The sequence below is a fragment of the Bombus bifarius genome, unplaced genomic scaffold (genome assembly GCF_011952205.1).
Source record: "Bombus bifarius isolate JDL3187 unplaced genomic scaffold, Bbif_JDL3187 scf7180000008138, whole genome shotgun sequence".
Taxonomy (NCBI): Eukaryota; Metazoa; Arthropoda; class Insecta; order Hymenoptera; family Apidae; genus Bombus; species Bombus bifarius.
This window is the reverse complement of record NW_022884466.1, coordinates 751,134-771,766: the sequence shown is the minus strand read 5'-3', so window position 1 is coordinate 771,766 and position 20,633 is coordinate 751,134. Positions and strand designations below refer to the sequence as shown.

The window sequence follows — 20,633 nt, the reverse complement described above, 5'->3', positions numbered from 1 at the left end:
ACGGTCATAAATATCGATGGATTGAAGACATTTCGATCGACTGACTTGACCGCACCAAAATGGCTTGTGAACCTAATCGCCATTTTCTCTGCATTCGATCTCGCTTTTCTCGATCCCGTTAAAATAACGCCGTTCTCCAAACCAAACATAAATTTCGCGCCCACCATCGGGCCGAAATTCAGGCATGAAACACCGATCGCGTGGTCCATGTTTGGCTCGTTTGGATTCTCGAAATCGATCATGAGAATTTCGGTTGGTTGTTGGAGATGTCGCGTGTCCCACCACATCGCACAACCGTCAGTCGACGTCGAGAAAAATTCCGTATTACTTTTCGATGGTAACCACTTCACCGCGTTCGCGAATTCCCTGAAAAATTAGTCGTTATAATATTTAGAGATTAAACGAATTTCTATTTAAATTCCGTTTTCTTAGTCGCATTAAAAACGTGTTGAACTAGCAAAGATACCGAAGCTATAGTTTCTGCGAACATTCTCTATATTGCTCGGTATAAAGATAGAAGCGAAACTCAATAAAGGGAACCTTCGCACTAGAAACACATTCGACACAAAGCAAAATGAAACCTACGAAAAACATCCTGCGGACTCGAGTTACGGTGGTTTACGGATAAACAACGGAGACATAGAAATTTCTCGATATTAAGACTCGGAGTAAAACATTCTCTCGAGTAAATGTTCACCGACGAACGAACACTAAAAGTCCAGGAGAAGTCTTTGGAATTTTGTCCGATGTCGTCGCTTACCTGTGACTGTATTGCAAATTAGAGTACTGTACAGGCGTATTCCCGGTCCTGATATCCCAGTTACAGACTTGGCCCGTCATAAGACCGCTGGCAAGGACGGAAGGATCTCGAGGATTAAATTCACAACACACGCACGGTGTAGGAGGCTGCAGGCTCATGTAAGGTTCGTTCGGATTGTCTGTTCGTAGGATGACAGAAGCGTTTCATAATCCGGATTATGCGGAAGAATAAAAAAAGAAGTCTGCTATCTCGAGTGATTTTCATCAATTCTTTTGAGCCGCATCGTGACGAATCTTTGCGTGCCGCGTCGACCGAGCTAGTTGGATTTAAATGTCGGAGCGTGACTTTCATACACGTTACGCTCTTTCATCGGTATATGTGGATAGATACGATATTTATGAATGGAACATATTATATGTTATTTCGTGTTCTTTTTCAACTCGTGTCGAAGAATTCTTTTTACTATTGCAAACAATTTTATCGAGATTATACGAATACAATGGCGTAATTAATCCTTAGTTACGATATAGCGCGACACAAAGAGACCGATACCCAACGGTAGATTATGTGTCGAAGCTATTGGTCTAGCGGTTAAAAACCGGCGGATAGGCAAGAATCCGAGCGGTTGAAATCCGGAAGAGCTCGTATCTCGTCACGGTTCCTCCCTCCCTATCGTGAGTGTCTACAATCTACACGACCTATGCTAAGGGATGCAAAGTGATGCAAATGCCCCATGATCTTCCTAATGCGGCGAAAATGGTGCCGGAGGGCTAAGATAGGAAAGCATAGTGAAGCTTTTCTTCTACCTACCGACCTGCCAGATGTACAGCTTTTTACTGTAATCTGGCACCCTCCCAAAGTCCAAGAAGCAGTAAGATACCACTATCCTGCTGCCAGAATCCGGAGACCAGGAGATATTGGTCACCGGCCTCTTCGGTGTCTCTGGATCATTGTACAAGTTCACGGTTCTGAAAAGCGATTTCCAGAAAATAATCGTTTCAAATATTACACCGCCTTTGCATTTCTGGCACGACAGCGATCGAATGACAAACCGCGCCAGATAAGCCTGCATCCCCCAAAAACTAAAGATTGAAATCATCACTGACTAGGGATCGATTTAAGGGGATGATTTATCGCAATGATACGTTAATCAAGTTTATAAGGAATATAAATTTGTTCGTAGGTTGGTCCACGTTATTGAACTTCCGAGATTTTGTCTAAGCTGTTGCGAATATCGTAAGTTATGTCATTAATTCTCCTTGAATTTTATACTGGTAAACATAGCTTAAAAAATGTACTTTAGTTGCAACTTTATAACAAACTTTAGTTACAGAATTATAATACGTATAATAAAAATATGAAAGATTAATTTCTGGTTGTTTAAGAAAGTTAATAAGTTGCTTTCGAAAGAATTTTAGAAAGATTTTTGATTAGTACAAAGGCGGAAATTAGTACAAAGGAAATTGATCGACAGAGTTATTGATTATGTGAGAGACCAAGTCGTGTGATATGTAGAAGCTAAATCGGATTTAATTTTAACGTCACTCACCTAAAGCCAAAAGGCTGTACCAAGGACGTTGGTATCATATTGTCGAAATAATATTCGTGAATGTTCACCGTGCCATTCTGAAGAACATAGTGCTCCATCATCTGCGAGAAAATTTAATTTAACCTTCCTCTTAATTACCAATACAGTTGCAAAAGTTGAACGATTCTACGATCCTAATAAGAATCGATGCCACTTAGGACAGTTAATATGAAAATCTTATCGCCTGTTCGGAGAATGAAATCACTTCAATGACTAACAAATAAACGACTAATAAATAATAACAAATAAATTACAAGAGCAAAACACCAACGAATAAATAAGATGAAATTTAAAGATTTGTTTTTATTTTTACTTTCGTAAATATAGAAGTTCCTGTTAACTGATTAATGACCCACCGATTTTCTAGTGTGCTCGGTGGACTAATGATTTACCTGAAACAAGTAATGTAGCTTCGGTGCCCAATTGTCGTCCTTTTCGATCCTTCGTCGAAACCTCATGGTGGTTTCTTCGTCTCGCGGATTGATATCCTTCGGCCATCCGCCCTCGAAGTGAAACATTCCGCTCTTTTTCGTCGTTTTACTGTCCGTTTGAACCTACATTTCGACGAAAGTTACGCCAGAGAAGAAAATCTAGAAAATCTAAGGCAAATCGAAAGATGCTTTCGACCCAACCAACCAATCAATGAATAATTTATGTGACATCTTCACGATTTCTCACGAATGTATCGTGCAAACGTAGCGATTTCACGGAAAAATCGTTTCAACACTCTAATTGATATTACACGCGCATCCTAGCATTCCATGCTTGTTAATAGATAAATTATCAACCGTACACTTGTGCCGATTAATCAGTATGCATAATACGATGTTCGACACGATCGAATAACTATTACCCTTGTGCTAACTCCGCACCGATTATAAACACATGAAACTTTTTCAAAGGAACATTATCGTGATTAGTCAGCTTTGAAGAAACATATTTGAATTTGAAAAACGCACAGATGGAGAACGACTGATTGCGAGTTGAAATTTTTCACCTGTGATTGGATCGATGTAACGTCTATTGATAAAACTGCGTCCTGCTTGGTTATATGTGTTATTGGAGATGCCGGGAAAACTATAATCTCAGATAAAATTGCATGCTCGATGCCTCAAGTAACAAAGTTTTCGGTGGATTTGCGCGCCTTCGTTGAGTCGTTTCAAACTGACTGAATGCTTTCAACAAGTTGATACCGTTTTTGTTATCGTAACAGGGAACGAGCATAGACTTTTTGGGATAAATATAAACTTCTTTGTAACTTTCCAAGTAACAAACAAAATTGATTCTTCAGTTTTCGCGCTTCCTTGGATTTCCCTTGCTCCTTCGGACTTTTTACGCTTGTTTTCGTTCTTTTGTGAAATAAGGAATATAAGGATGTTTAACCCGGTAAAACACGAACACAAAACATATCCGATCCACGGATTCAGTTGCATGTTTTGCAGAGGCGAAACGTTCGCGAAATTTTCGCGTTACATTGTCAAACTTTATCTCGACTTTGTTCTTAAGCTCTGTGAAAACGAAATTGAATAAATTACCCGGGATATTGACGGACATAATAACGAGTATCGAGCTCACGCTTCGAATTTATCGTGGTATAATTCGTTAAAATATTGTTATTCTCACGGTTCAATATATCAATTTCTGTTTACCCTGCTCTCTCTTATACACAGAAGTATTTCATTCCCTTTTGGGCTATTCCCTGTAAAACACCTTATACAACTTCATCTATTCATTGCCAAAAATCTCATTTTTCAATATTGACACAGAAACTATCGACAAATTCAATCGTGAAAAACAAACAGATTCCTCCCCTAGCATTGGTTTCCATTTTTCACCGAATTTCCGGAACACTGACCAAAATGTCAGGTGTCGTTTAAGTCGTTAATAAAACGGTTAAAGCGAGGCTCGTTAATCATCTCATGCAAGGTAAGAACTAATGAGATCGTGGCTCAGGTTACATCGCTCGTAGCGTTACCATTTTCCAAAAGAAAAAGGAAATCCTATATCGAGATCAATAACAAAGGTATAGGTCTCGCGTGTGTGACGTCGATTCAGTTTGGTGCACACGTAGATGCAGATGCGCTGAATACATCAAACCAAAGTCAGTTCGACCAGCACCGTAATCTCTTTAATGACGTCAACCTAACCTCGTGCAATGCCAATTGCTTCGAGTGCTGCACCTCGACGTGACAGTGACTCCTCTTGATATAGTCGTTCATATCGGTAGGGTTTGGATGGATAATGGCATCCATTTGCGGCCCATGCACATCGAACATGCATTGCTTTCCGAACTCGGTGCGCATTTTCACGTATACCCGTTTGATCTCCATTCCTACAGGATGATCAAATCTGCGTAAATTAAAATTTTACGATACGATTTGACAGCATTTGCTTTTAAAATTATTTCAGTTTCAATTACATATATAAGATACTATGAGAAAAGTTGTTTATATGCATATAATATATATATATATATATATATATATATATATTATATGCATATATATATATATATATATATATTAATACAGATGATGATGATGATGATGATGATGATGATGATGATGAACGGGGATAATTTAGTGTACATAAATGTAAATGCAGAATCTTTACGTTTCTTCGAAGCGGTAAAAAATGTCGGCATAATTGGCTCAGAAATTATATGTTCGAGATTATTTAATTGTTTCAAAATAACGTTACTTAAATAATGAGTTTTCAAACATTTCATTAAAGCGATTCTCAAGCTTGTATTAACTTAACAAAAAAAGGCAGCGCTCCGTGACGTGTCTAACCTGATTTAACGGAAGAAACGCAGCCTATGGAAAAATCATACGTCGAGAAGAGCTCCGTAACCTTTTTCTCTGTTGGCGAAAGAGCGCGTCAGAGTGGCAAAAAGCGACGCGATAATTCGCGGGTCTGTAACGGCGCTCGCTACGCCGACTGGGTTCACCGTCGAAAGAGAAGAGCGGCAGCAAGTGCTGAAAGATTCATGAATTCACCAAGCGAATAAAGTTCCAGGCGGAACGATATTTGCCTTGTTTCGACAAACACCCGAGAATTCGACTGAGAACATTCACGCGTGCAAACGCCCTCGAACGGCGTTCTCTCCCTTTCTCGCGCCAAGGATCCTCTTTACGTGTGAATCGAGCATAAACAGAACTTAGCGAGGACTCGGGGACGAGGCAACAGTCCGATCAAACTTATCTCACGGGGATCAAACGCGTGGCTTTGACGCCGCTTTATGCTCGAATATATCGCCACAATCTTGTGGACCTTCGAGTTGATCGTTTAACCGTTCATGTACCATCTCGACTCTGATCTGAAGTGCGCTCAGACAATTTATCGGGTAAACTTCGTTCCGAGGCTAAATATCTCGAGGTGGATAACTGTAAAACCGTGCAATTACAATTTAAAAATTATCTAATTTTGAAGAATTTTACAAACGCTTCTCTTTCAGGAATTAATGCTGGATCGTAACGATTCTACTTTTTGTCGATTTGGAATGGCAAAGACAATTGGCGAATTTCAATACAGCATGGTAATTAAGACGTTTTTTACTTCAATTATCCTTCGACGTACCGATGAAAACGTTGAAGTAGGGGCCGTCAATTTTATACGTTATAATTCTCAAATTAAATCACACTACTTAAATTTGATTCAAGTTGCGAACCACAGATTTATTAAATACAAATTAAAGTTTCAGATCATATACACATTCAGATAGAATAACGATTCCATCTATCGAAAAAAACGAAACGTTGCATTGCAGCGATGAAAACGAAAGCTCGATACGATTCGTGAACCCTGTTTGTTTTTGTCAATAATTTTTCCGGCCGAGTCATAAAACCATTGATTCTTCTACTCAGCAATCTGTAAAACTGACCCGATCGACGAGAAAAGGGAGGACGGCCGACAGAAGATTGCAATCAAGGCTCCTCGATTCTTTGCTAATACTTACTTCATCAAGAACCGCTGATGCAATCATTCTGTCTTAACGAATCGATCGTTTCAGATTATTGAGCTTCGTTGCTTGCGCGTGTTCCTTGCATTCGCATCACGCTTTCCACGATAAAAGATCTTCCTCTCAAACTTAATGCTAGAATATGTCGCCGAAGGAAGAAACTGTCGAAAATTGTATTTTACTCGTTAACTTTCTAGTTTCTCGTTTCGGATAAACAATTTTATCCATGAAATTAATAATATTCTTAATTATGGCTTTTTATTGCCATTTTTTTTACCATCCTGTCGATCTTTTTAAAATCTGTCACTATTAAAGATTAAATACTAATTAAGGGAATGGACAGTTTAAAGGCAATGTGGTTTTGTAAATAATACTTCGTTAAGTATCGATAATTTCAAAAACGACGTAATATAAAATTACGCAAGAGCTTGGCCTATTTATCGGTCGCTGGCTGCCTATAATCAGGGAAATTACCGTACAATTCACTATCCTCGATTAATGTATAATAATTTCTGGAAAACGAGCTGAACGCGCGTTTGATCAAAATTTCGCGGTGATACGCGGAAAGTAATTTCTATCTATCGATCTCCGCTTAATCGTAAATCAAATTTGCGGGCGGCTCGTCTGTGCAAATCACGTAAGAGTTTCCCTTGGACCAGGCTTTATCCTCGTCAATATAGCGAAAATTGCCGGGTTCCTGCATGAAAGCAGACCGTCACAAAAGGCTCCCTCTAATTGCCTTCGGCCGAACATCGAGCAACTTTGATGCTCCATAGGCACACGTCCAATTTATTTCGGAAACAGAGAATTCGCAAAAACTAGTACACATCATTCTAATTTATTTTCTTAATGAAAGTAATACATGGCTAGATGAAGACAGCAAAAAGCTAAGATTCTAAGAGTTGAAATTATTCGTGAAACTTTGCACATGAACTTTCTTCACCAACGTCTGAATTTGTATTAAAGTCCTACGTAATGTATAAAAGGCTCTACAGTTTAGAGGACGTATAAAAAGTTATTTTTCAGGTTTTTACATTTTTTCTTCGAGTTCAATGACTGTTTCTTTGTCTTAAATCCTATTTAAGAATCAATTAGTATAGTTATATTTTCATTTTGGACCAACCATTTTGATTGTTCCTGTGCACTGTCGCTATTAATTAAAGCGCCGATTAGCGTTCCGGCTGGTTCACGATAAAATCGAATAATTATGAGAATACTACCAAGTAGAAACGCTATTGCAGAACATCAGGAATCCGATGTACTGTAAAGCCGGTATGACGAGTACCAATGGTAAATGAGTTCCGTAGGAACGCAGATCCACACCGCTCGAACAGATCGACACGGAACATTATCCTAGCATATGTACGTGCTAGTTTGGAGTTTGACAAGCGACGATTCTGAAATTTCCCTCTGGAAAATCCGATGGCTCGCCATGCTCATAACATCGAAGCTAAATCCGAATTATGCACAGCCATACAAAATATCAAAATATCTTTTTGTTTTACAACACCACTTGCACATTTTCCCTCACTTGCAATTGTTATTTATCAACATATGTCATTTACTTCATTTTATTTGCTCGCATGCGCGTTGTAGGTGATTCTCGCTGTCACAAAACGAATCTCCGCTACCGCTGTTACAAGTTCTCTGCCGTGACTGTTACCGCGAATATTTCGTGTTGACCCGAGGAATTCTTAACATTGTTTGGCCTCTGCGTTCTAACGTTTGTCCTTTTTCGATCGACTTCTTTCTCTCCTTCTCATTCTCTCTGTCGCCGGCGCTTCACGATCCCTGCACGCGAAAGCCTGATAAACCGTTGCTCTCATCAGCTAATGCACACGTACGTATGTACATCCGGTTTGTCGATTTCCTCTGGTCGTCAATCAAGCGTACCGTGAAGCGAGAAAAAGGATTTTGATTGTTTCGGCCGGATCTTTTTTTCTCGACTCGGCTGGATAAGCCAGCGAAATCGGAATCCGAACGGAGAGATCGGAATCCGTATCCGAGTTTTGGTTTTCCCCAGAATTCCCATCGTGCTTGTTTACACAGCGCGGTACCGCCGTGACCATCGAAGCAGCTTTATGGCTGCAACATTCCGTCGATTGGAAGTATTGTATCAGCCTGGTAATTCCCGTGTTCACTAGTTCAAAGGTTAATTCAGATCGAATCACAGGCTTTGAACTAACTTTTTAGATTAATGTGCGCGTTCAGGAGGATGCTGCTATTAAACATTGACTATTCGCGGATACGCTACAGTCGGAATTAAAATTTCAGAAAGTGAAATTGCCGAAAGATAGTTGTTAAGAAATTACACTTGCTGAAAAAAAGATAGATTCGATCGTTGTAACAACAAAAGGACATCTTTTTACTTATCAATGTTTATTAGCTATTCTTCGTTTCTTTCAAATGTAAAATATCTCAGTTTAAAAAATACGTTTTCACAAACATACGAAAAATTAATTACATTCCTTTTTCTTACTTTTTACTGTTCTAAATAATTTATAATTAAACGTCATAAAATTTCGTAAAATAAATTCCTTATATTATATTATCAAAAAGCGCGCTATTATTAAAGCGCTAGTAAAGTATTAGTAAAGCGCAAGCGATAAAAACGAAATAAATTTCGGTTCCAATGATCGATACGTACATATATTGATTATAAAAAACCATTCGATCTTTCGATCGCCGAATAAAAGTTCCAAATTCGTAACTGATTTATCAAAAAAAAAACACGGAAGTCTCTTGTATTCGTTTTTCAAGTACGCAGTCCTCGAGTCTCTGAGGAGAAAAAATTATTAATCGATAATAAATACGAAGCGTCCCAATTCTCTGTGACAGACGATTCGAGAATATCCAGACTACCAGGCACTTAGGCTTTCAACCGGAAGCCGCAAATTACGTGGCCACTTTATATCGATGCGTTACCGTCAGCCTGGACATGCATAATTAATCAGAAGATTATCACTTCGATGACTGGTCGAAATACGCGCGACTCTCTTCCAAAATCTCCTCTCGACCATCACTCTTTCCGTGCATTCTCCCTCTAATTTAATCTTCCCCTACCTAACCGAAATCAAATTTGCTCTTCATAGCTTTTTCTCGCGTGATGCGTCTGCTTTCGAATATTTCTCGTGAAACCCGATTCTTTCGATTCGATCGAATAAAAAAGATACTTTTCCATGATACGATATTTAACCAGCAACATGTAGCGCTTACGGAAGTAACAAATTTGCAAGGAAACAAGTTTCTCGCGGAACAAAGTATACTTCCTAGAAAACGTTATACTTTTTCTCAAAGAAATAGATGCAAAAAGTTGGAGACTGTACCTGATTTCCATAGTACCGCCGTCTAACCGAGTTTTTATTCGTTCGATCTGTCGGTTATTAATAAATCCTTATATCCCGTGCATTCTTGAGAAATTCCAAGTTCTAAGAGGACAACGAGCGAACGAACGAACAAGGAGAATCGCCTTTGTAAAGAGACGAGAATTCTGAAAACTTTCTTCGAACTGTGCATCATAAGTCCGTCAATTCATCCGTTGAAATTCCAGATGGATTATCTTCCGTGTTTTCCAGCCCGTCGTGTTCGCTTAACTTTGTAAGAACATTCTCTTAAACTCAGGCAATAAATGGAAAACTGACTGTGTGGCCCTTGAAGATCCTAAGTGACGAGAAAAACGACAAACTCTATCGAACTTCCATTTTGCCTTATCCCTTTTTCTCGCTGCTCGCTCGTTCCTGTAACTTCTGCGTGAAACGTGTGCGCGAAGCCACCTGTTTCTAAGCAGAATTTGATGCAGTTACCGAAAAGAATAACCAATGAATCTCGACGGGAACAGGTCTACGCGAGCGTAAAAAAAGTTTCTGTTGGAAACGTTGAACGCATCGTTTGCTCTATGGTTTCGTTCAACGAATGCGTAATAACGTCGAAACAACTTCCGTTGAAAGAAAGAAGGAAAGTTCTTCGATCGAGCCAGCTTGGATTTCTTCCATGATAAAACTTTTCGACGAGATTGTTTGTCCTTCCTGTCTGCTTTCCGAACCTGCTGGGAATATCTCGAACACGAGCGACAAATGCTTCGGGCTGATCCTTTTCCACAAAGATGTCACTTTGAATTCTAACGACACAATACCGTTTGTCGATGTACAGATGAATTAAACAGTTAGCTCCTGGATTTCCGGGCAAAGCTCTTCGGAGGAGAAATCTTTTTCCGGTTCTTCTTGGTTTTCAAGATGCTTCTATGACGTGAAAGGAAATTTTTAAACGATTAATATTTTCTGTTCCCGGACTCCTCGTCAAGCGTCTCTTCGGAATACATTCTCACGAACGCAGTGGATATTCGAGGATAAAACACCTTCCTGCTGTGCTGTTCGTCGTACTCCTGAACTTTTTGTTTCAGCAAGTTCCACAGTTCCATCTGTTTCTCCTTCTTTTCTATTTCGATCTCCTCTTCCGTCAATTTCAACTTTTTGAATTTACGCAAGCTCTTTTTTGGATGAATTTTCGTGTCATTTTTTTTTCCGAATTCCACGACCGACTCGTCCGTTTTGATCAAATGTTCCTCAGCTTCCTCCTGTCGCTCTTCCGTCGTTTCCAGCTTGATTTCGGGCAGTTTCTTGGGCTCCTTCTCGAGTTTCCTCTCGACGGCCCAAGAGGCGAGCTTTCTTGCGATTGCAGTTTCCTGCCAAGCACGTATTTCCTTCTTGGCTTCAACCAGTTCTTTTCGAAGTACGTTCGGCGGAGTATTCTTCAGCGCCAAGATTTTTCTCTTGAACGCGCGCGAAGGTTGAGGAATTTGAACGATATAATCAGTTAATCGTCTGAACCACTTATTATCTATGATGAACGATCTGCTTTTTTCGGGAGATTCTTCTACCACTTCGACCGTTTTCTTTCTTCTTTTTGATCTTCTTTTCTCTGCAATGACAAATTCATTCTTTCAATAATTAATCATTAACTAGGAAGATTAGCACGCAATGTGTAACCCGCAACAAGTAATGCTCCAAATACTCGCATAAACCTAATTTCTCGATTATCTTAAACGAATCTAAATTACAAATTCCCGTTGATATCGGTATCTTTGTGCCGCTTTGTATTTTGTATCTACTGTACATTGATGTATATTGACGTACTGTACGTTGACGCTAATTAAGATTCCTTCGACCCAGAACAAACTATTCCGCGCACGCGATCCTTCATCCGGACTGTAATTAATACTACCAATTTATAGTCGCATAGCTTAGTGTCGCATAGACCCAATCGCTCTGCGTAATTCTGAAGACCACGCAATATTATTTCATTTTCATAGCCTCAAATTGATTCCTGATTGACGTAACAGAAATAAGAAAATCCGTTGTCCCATACAGTATTCTTCAGGCCGTGAGATCATTGTAATATGAAATATCTCAATTTACATACATAGCAGAAACGAAAAGAAGAATCGACGTATCAAACACTGGATCAAACGCTTAAGATTTTACGTGGCAAAAAGGAGAGGAAAAATGCCAAAATTGCTTTCACGGTCGTCGTACATAATCAATATGGAAATAAATCCCGCACGTGCGAGAACCAACGCTGCCATTAATTGGAACACCAGCGGTTGTGAATATTTCTCTACGCTTAGTGCATTCGCCACCACGCGATAAGACAATATTTCCCTCTATGTGCTAAGCTCCTCGCGCTTGCGAAACAAGATTTATCGACGTCGCGCTATTTTTCTATCATCGACAAAAAATGCAGAGAAAAAAGACATAGACGATGCATAGTGTACTTCTGCTAAACCGCGGTAAATCTCGTGAATTTAAAGATATCAACGAATGTGGGAAACGTACCAATCGAAACGATTAAGGAATTGAGCCTTCGAACAAGGCTACATGGAATTAATCGAATGTCACGTATAAAAAATTTATATTTAATACGATTCGTACTCTGTAAAATTCACTCTGAAAGTTTTATTGATATTATCGGTCAAATCATGCGAGAGAGCCTTTGCAAGTAAAAATCTCGCGCCGATGTCAATGAATCAGTCGGTTTTGACAAAACTAAAACACGTTCAAACACCTGTAACGTTTTTAGAAGCTTACAATTTACACCCAGAAGCCTCAAATAGCCTGAGTAGTTCATTTTTCTTCGACCATTCGCGTAGTTACTTCCAATCGAAGTACCACACACAACGGAACCACCGAGTTTAACTCTATGAGCCACAGCAACGGCAGCAACGGCGTAGTACCGCCTGGGAGACCAACGAGTCTCCACCCCGTTACTTTTATTAACTTCCAGATCGTTTAAGTGGCTTCCGACGCGTTATTCCGAGTTAATTGTAACTAACGGAGAAACTCGACGAGAAGAGGAGACTTGGGAGTGGCGAAATACCGGAAACGCGGGACGGAATTAATTCGCTAGGAGTGTACCGTAATACGGCCGCGACAGAGCGTACACCTTGTTTGCAGTTCCCCTCGTACCGCGATTGTAGAATTTACAAGTGACTTACAGTCGTAGCGACAACTCAAGAAACTTTTGTAAAATTTCGCTACTACGCCGAAAGCCGAGCTATGAAATGAAATTCTCTGGAAATTATTGAGCAGGTAGCTTCCAGGCAATTGTAGGAATTCTCCTTGGCTCTTCAGTGACCCCTTCGTGCGCGCCAATTACGCTTCCTGACTCATTACGAAACAACTACCGAAAGATTATTCTCAGAAATTAAAATTAATCGAAGAAACAGCTGACTACTATTGCCAAGTACGTGTCCTTTTTTAGTTAATTTTCCTTTAAAGCGACGTCAGATGCTTTTATCGTTAATTAGTCCATGCTTGAACCTAACTTCCAATTAACCTAACGCGCAAATACATCGACCAAGAATAACTAAACATGATCATTCTCCAAGACAAAGAACAATTTGGATCTTGTTATTGACATTCGGAATTTATACTCCAGAGCTCTTCTCCGACTTGGTAAAACATTTCCTCCCCTTGATATATTCCGATTTTACAAATTACACGACAAGTTAACCCCTGTTTATCGCGATCCAGGTCATTTCCAGATACGTGTTGAATAATGTTGCGATATAGGAAAAGCAGAAGAAAAGGAACGAACGTATGATTTTAGAGAAATCGCATTTCGTGTAAGCAATTTTTCATACCTCTGATTAGAACGGTCTTACCTTCCATATCTGCGCAACAAATTTCCGGCTTGCACACTTGCTTCGCACAACTATTTCTCAGGATCTTCTTCACTCGTTGCTTTTTGTCCTTTATCCTTATCGAATCTAGATCGACGTCCACAATATCTTTTTCTTCTTCCTTTTCTCCGATCTTCGGTATGCTTCTTGCAGTCCTTATTCTACTTTTGAACCTTTTGATCGATCGTTGTTTCTTCACGTCTTCTTTCTCGGATTCTACCTCCATTTCCATGTATTTCGTTACTATTCTTTCCTTTAATATTTCCTGCGCTGCTTGCACGTCAGCTTCGTCGAGTTCCATGTATCGCGCAGATATCTTTTTTAAAAAAAACAGATCAACTTACTTTTGTCGATACTTGATAAATTTTTGATCGTTTGCTCATCGTGTAATTTGAAAATGTTGGTGATAAAAGAAAAATACATAGAATCTAGAATATACGACGCGACATGCTAATTTACCTGTTTTATTTTGTCGAAATATTCCATCTGCACTTTGTTGTGTTCAGGATAGGTCATCCTAACGTTAGACTTTCCTTTCGGTTTCGATGCTTTCGATTTCTTCCGGTCTTCCAGTCTCTCTTTCTCCATGGAGGTCTTTTCTTTCTTTCTATCCTTCTCCTTCTTCTTGCTTTTCATCTTTGACTCTTGTATACTGACACCTTTGGAGACACGATGACCCAGACGTATTTCTTTCAAACGACTGTCAATCGCCTTTTCGTATCGACTACACCTTTCCAGATACTACAATAAAGACAAAACCACGTTACCGATATTTTCGAATTCGTCTACTCGACGAGATGGCCGCCCTTGGAATTTCCGCCTTTCCTCACTAAACTCATTGTAAAATTTTGAGGAGCAAGAGCGAACTAAACTAAAATTTCATGAAGTGTGAGACAATGAGATTCGGTAGGAAGAATACCGTTTAATTAGAACATCTGGTAATTAATGAAATTCAGCTCACTGATTTCAATGACCATTATCAAAAGGTGAAGCAAGGTAACGAGAAGAAAGCGTAATAGAGTCTTTAAGTAAACTGACAGTATAACTAGAATCTTACGCTACTCAAAGCGGCTTTGTCTTCTTTCGTGAACGTTGCAAGGTCTTCCGTACACTCCAGTAGGTATACATTACCGTTACTACTTCCGACAGCAAGAAATGCATCCTCTTCGTGGGAGCTAATCGCTGTCAGGCTATCGTTACACACGTGAATGTTAGTCAATGGTGTCTTGATGCCTGCCAATATATCATACGCTTCCAGTAAGCCTTCTTTATTTATGGTGAAGAATACGGAGCATCTGGCTTTACTCCAGCAACCACCGCTTAGATCGATGTATTTGTCACTATACACGTAAAAATACAAAAAATTTCTATCTCGAAGAAACGTACAAAATATCAATTGGTACAACATTACTGTCTACGGTCGTACCTAGTACAGAGCAAATTTCCTTCCTTCGTGTCGTCTGCCCATATATTGGCCGACCAGTTACCAATGGTTAAGAAATTCTTCGTATAAATCGGATTTCGGTCGATCGCGATAACCGGTCCCGTGTAACATTGGAATCTAATCGCCAATTTTTCCACGAGATTGCTGGTTCTCCTATTTACATTCACAACCATACCGTTCTCGGTACCAGCTAAGAATTTACTGCTCATCGTCTGTTCAAACTGAAGAGCAGTGATACCGACCGCTTTGTAAATGTCTGCTCTTTGTGGCTGTTCGAGGTCCATCACTAAAGTTTCTGTTGGCTTTTTCATAAATCTGGCATCCCACCACAAAATTGTGCCATCGGTAGAACAAGAGAAGAAGTCGGTGTTAACCTTGGAAGGGATCCAAAGAGTCTGAGTCACTGGATATCTAAGAATGAACGGCAGACGAGAAGAAAGAATCGTAATTTTACTTTGGAGAAATACAGAAATTCGATGACGCTGCACCGTTACGTTGTAGGAAGAAGAAAACTGCGGTTAGTCTGGTTCCCGATTTTGTGGAATATCGACGATATTTTGTATAATTTTTTAAAGACTTTATTTCGATTTCATTCCATTTTATGAAAATTCTATATAGGAAGCTTTAATTGGAAAAGTGACATAAATGCATTTTTTCCGAAAAATAAAACTACGAGATAGCGATAATACGCGAAATCCATATTTATCCTGTATACAAGATGTTTGACATATATACATGTGTACGTTATTAATTCTCAATCAAACTATTATACCTGTGACTGGTGTAAGGATGAGACGTTTCCATAGGTTTTTCATTGCTTCGAATATCCCAGTAACACACTTGGCCAGATATTAGACCACTGATTAACATCACAGGATCGCGAGGATTGAATTTAACTGTCGTTAGATGGAAAGGTGGTTTCAACGTGTAGAGAGCTTTATTGGGATTCTCTGCATAAGATTATACGTTTTTATAGAAACTGAATCGTAATGTATTGTACGACAAACAATTTAAAAGGTTCAATGTCTGTGCGTGTGTTGTACATATTAACCGAATTAATCACTCATATATGGATTATTTACCAAATGTCCAGCTGGACATATTGTAAAGTACAAATTAAGAAATAAAAAGAAAAAATATATGGATAAAACGCACACGTACTACAACTAATAAAATACAATTTTTCTGATGGCATCTTCAAATACCCTATTAACACTCGGCTACCTAATGATACGAAAATACTTCATGAACGAGAAGAGATAACAAAATGTTTACAATAAAATTGCGAGACGTCCAAATTCAACGAAATGATCTAAAACTTGGTTGTATGTACGAACGGACATACACAAAATCGAATCGATGAAATACCACCTCTCATCGAAGTGCTCTGGCAAATAACGTCGACTGAACACGGTTTGTCACCGAATTACATAAGGAATAACCAAGTACCGAGGTTCCATACGTAGGAGTACGGACTCAAGTCGGCCGAAGGCTGCTCAGATTCCGGAAACCCGTACGCAACGGCCAATCGATCAGAGTAGTTCGGAGACCACGATATATCTTTGATTGGTCTCACCTTCGTCTCCGGATCCTCGTACAAGTTCACTACTCTGAATTTGAAAAGGAGGAAAAAATACGAGATTTCGTTAATTTACTAATTATTGTATTAATTATCGATTAGAGTACTATTATATTATGACGTTCATTCGTAAAAGAAAAATCCATCCATATTTTCACATATTACACTTACGGTACGTTATGTGTGTATGATATGTGCGTATTACATAGAGATTTCAAATATTTAATAAAAAGAAGGAAAAACGAACGAAATGATATCACGGATTTTTGGGACACAGCGAGCATATATCACCACACCGATGTTATCACGACAAAGCACAGTTCGATCGTTAATTTTATGAGCCTGCGGATTTTCATTGCCAAATCGATAGCGATAGCCCGCTGCACTTTTTGCTTGCAAATTTGGGTCGGGGTTTTGAACGGATAATCGTATGGTTAATGAATTTGATGGAATTACGCGTTAAATCAACGATCGCTTTGTTGACTTACTTAACTCGTTGTTAGAATTTAATGCGTTCAAACCAGTTCACGGGAGACATATCTCACGTCTTTAATTTCGAATATGTTAATATGATTTTTAATAGGTACGTAAATATATCGAAGCAAAATATTTCGTAACATTTATTGTGAAATGTACCTGATATTGTTGTCCTTGATCATAGGTGTCACGATCAAATCGTCGAAGAAATTCTGATAGATATTGATGGCATTGTTTTGAAGTACATAGTCCTCCATTGTCTAAATACCCATAAAGTGACATTATTTTAACGTATGTGTGGTATCATGGACAGATTGCCTAAGAAATATCGGGTGAACCATAAACAATTTTGCGAGAAAGCCTAAGCGCCGACAGGCCAAAAGGGTCTGGAAACTTCAATGAGCCGAGCGGCCCATCAATGTGTCCTCAGTCCTTCAGTCGAATAGTTACACGGAAAAAGGCCTACGTGGCTATAACCGCGGACGGTTACGGAACACGTACGTGGTGGGACTATGAGAAAAGATAAAGAGATACTTAAAGAAGAAAGATGAATGAACAGGGAGTCGTTAACTAAGAGTCGGATTGTGAGGAGTCGTTAACTGAGAGTCGAGTTGTGAGTGCAGTCGTTAACTAAGAGTCGAGTTGTGAGGAGTCGAGTGTTGAGTTGCCGAGTTGTCATAAGTTGTAAACTATTAATTGTGAGTTGTGAATTATCCATTTAGATGTCCTTAGTTATAACACATTACTATATTTAGTTCACGTTAAATAACCATCGTTTCCTGTTTAATTTAAGGTAATTAGGACGTGATAGTGATTGAAGGAACACTCGAATTTGTTTAACAATAAATGTTTATTAACGATAATATCTAATGAGTACACTTGATGTAAACTCGCGGTTGTTAAATTCAGTTCGCGGTTCGCGGATACAAGTTCAAGCTCGGATAAATACGATTCGACATCCGCTTTGAGTTCGGACGATGATTGCCGGAGAGGTCGAGGAACTCGGATTCACTCTAGCTACCAACTACCAACTATCAATTCGGACAGGCGACTCGCGACTCTTTTGCCTCACGATGATACTGCATAGGAAAACTATGATGGCATGTGTCTCAGGATACGAGATCGGATTCGTTGAGGAAGGCGTTGGTTCGGAAAGTGAGGGAAATGGACGTCGCTGTTAATTGGCTAAATTTTGAGTCGTTGGTTGGGAAAGGATGCTAACCACCCTTGAGAGAAAGTTGCTAACAGGAAGCGTCGCACGTGAGGAAAGCAGACTTCCAGCATCTTCTCGTAGTGGGTGATAGGTATAGGGACTGTTGAGACAAAGACTATTTATTCCTTTGGAGGACCTTAGCTAAATAAATCCTAAGATTTATAGCGGGTCCTTAGGTTGGCTGAAAATGTTCTGAAGGAATGTATCGACATCTGGCAATCATCTTGTCCGAAGGATAGGGTCTTTGTGTAGCGAGCCACGGGACAGAAACCGTTGGAGCGTTTGCTGTCGAGTGCCGCTACAAATTCATTGTAAATAGATCTATTTATCAATAATCTTATCATATAGGTTAGAAATCATTGGAAACCCTAATTTCTAATATTTCTGAATAAATAAATCCTATATATGCAAATATTTTATATAATTCCCTCGAAACTTACAGAAAGCAAACTTCTCATGTTTATTGCCCAATTATCATCCTTCTCCACGCGTCGACGAAACCTTTGAACGACTTCGGCATCTCGAGCATTGACTTCCTTTGGCCAGCCACCTTCCGTATGATGTACTCCCGTATTTATCTCTATCCTTCTTATCGTTTGTACCTGAAACGAAGCACGAGATACACTGTGTTAGCATGTAAAGAAAAATGTATAAAGGAACGATGATCGATTTCAGATGCATTGATTTCAAACGAGTTACCCTATACTACTAGCTACGACTGACGTTCCGTTAGGATCTAACCTAAAATATGAGAGCACTATGATTAAAGTAGTTTTGTTTGATTACTCTGATTGGCTCTTACTTCGTGGGCCGCATACTGTTTAGACAGTTGCACTTGGCGATGAGTGTACGGACGGTACACGTAATCTTGCATCAGTCTTGGCTCCGGCTGGATGTTTTCTTCGGCAACATGGTCGGTTCTGAAGACGCATTGCTTTCCGAACTGACATCGCGGCTTGATATACGTGTATTGCGTTAGCATCTTCGCCGCTGTCTTTCATTAGGTCTTGTAAAAGCATTTATAAGTTATGAAATAAAAAGAGTGCCAAAACTAAATTATAGAAAATTCTTGGTACACAGACTCTAAAAAGGACGATATTCTAAGTCGAACAGAAGATCGGAAAACAAAACAACTTCGTGATTTAACGCGTAGTTCAGTATCGTGCGTGCCATATATCGACGATTGCGTAGAATCGTCTGTTACGCATAAAATATATACTATCGTTTCATTAAATAAATATTCGATTACGATCGATATTTAAAAACCTACCACTTCGCTACTTTAATTTACTTTAATCCTACAGCCGTTGTAAGAGAAACCCTGTTACCCTCGATACACTCGTGAATATTTCAGCACCAACCACAATTTCTCCGCCAATTTCCATTCTCTAGGAGATTCGAGCCCGTTGAGAAACCGTCTAGAACCACCATTGGCTGCTATTGGCCCTTTTAAAGCCACGAAAAGAAAAGGAGAACTTGCTGACGCTTTTATCCTACTTTCGGAGGCATCGTCGATTTCTTTTAGCCGCTAATTTCTTCTATTCAGTTTCCTTTCGCACATCAAAGATTCAATGCTCGACTGTTGCATTTCCGAATCCCACTTTATACAATTACTACCAGCAGCGGTGAGAGTTCTCGGCCCCACCGCTGCATTATCTCTTCGTGACCTTCTACAATTTCTGCCAGCCACACGCTACCCATCCGCTGGCGATTCGCTGGCGAAATCCGGCAATCAATGCTTTCACACGGTTCCGTAAATCGCATAAGCCATGGAGAGAGTCCTCTTCCTAGCAAATCATATTTGATGCAGTCCCGTCGAAATCACGATCGATCGGCTCGTGGATGTGGTAACGCATAAGCTAGAGTGAATGTGGGGGGGGGGGGCTGAAAATGATCCGGCACTAAAATTCGCTCGAACTATCTCTACCCATTTAGGTGCATTTACGTGGAAAATCAATGTCCGCGTCGATCTCCGATGTGGAGTCGCTGCATACGCGTTCGGAACTAGTTCTTTTGATAAACGTCCCACGATGTACCACGATAAACATTCCAATTTGGAGTAATTCGATTAGTTAATTAGGCCATCTCCTATAAATAATGAGAATATTCGGAGAGATTAGAGAAATTGGAGAATGGCGTAGGGAAAATTGAAAAGTCAGATTGATAAATTACTAAGTTGTTTCATAATTGATTTTGTTTTCACGAAAAAATAGAATGAACTACAGAACTCAAATAATAATAGACGAAGGCATTGTTCTAAATTTGCAGCATACAACCGACTATTGATCGTAAATCAACGAAGAAGTTAGAGTAATCTTGATAGTTCGTGTATTTCCAGAAATAGAACATGGAACCCACTAATCAGTGTCATCGTGCTGATGGTATGGACTAGAAAGCTATTCCTAATCAATTAGCTCTGCTGCCATCAAGATCG

At 39.5% G+C, this 20,633-nt stretch overlaps 2 protein-coding genes across 4 annotated transcripts in view; one reads left to right on the top strand and one right to left on the bottom strand.

Moving 5' to 3' along the window:
• The window catches only part of LOC117208521 (furin-like protease 1), a 230,792-nt gene that overhangs the window by 168,277 nt on the left and 41,882 nt on the right, over positions 1–20,633 (top strand). The window lies entirely within an intron of this gene.
• Positions 10,486–19,181, bottom strand: LOC117208522 (dynein intermediate chain 3, ciliary-like). Its single transcript, XM_033449723.1, has 10 exons — positions 19,002–19,181; positions 18,640–18,801; positions 17,146–17,246; positions 16,380–16,540; positions 15,703–15,880; positions 14,913–15,341; positions 14,544–14,826; positions 13,946–14,227; positions 13,469–13,802; positions 10,486–11,226 (listed from the first exon to the last, which is right to left on the bottom strand). The coding sequence occupies exons 1-10, from the start codon at positions 19,179–19,181 to the stop codon at positions 10,577–10,579; spliced, it is 2,760 nt and encodes a 919-aa protein (XP_033305614.1). The 3' UTR covers positions 10,486–10,576.

Bases quoted from the DNA above. Each gene is read 5' to 3' on its own strand.
- LOC117208522 (XM_033449723.1), bottom strand. From the start codon at position 19,181: ATGCTAACGCAATACACGTATATCAAGCCGCGATGTCAGTTCGGAAAG. The intron at 15,881-16,379 runs GTACTTGGTTAT...AATCTTATGCAG, and splicing joins CTCCTACGTATGGAACCTCG to AGAATCCCAATAAAGCTCTC. The intron at 13,803-13,945 runs GTAAATTAGCAT...TTTTTAAAAAAG, and splicing joins ATTTCGACAAAATAAAACAG to ATATCTGCGCGATACATGGA.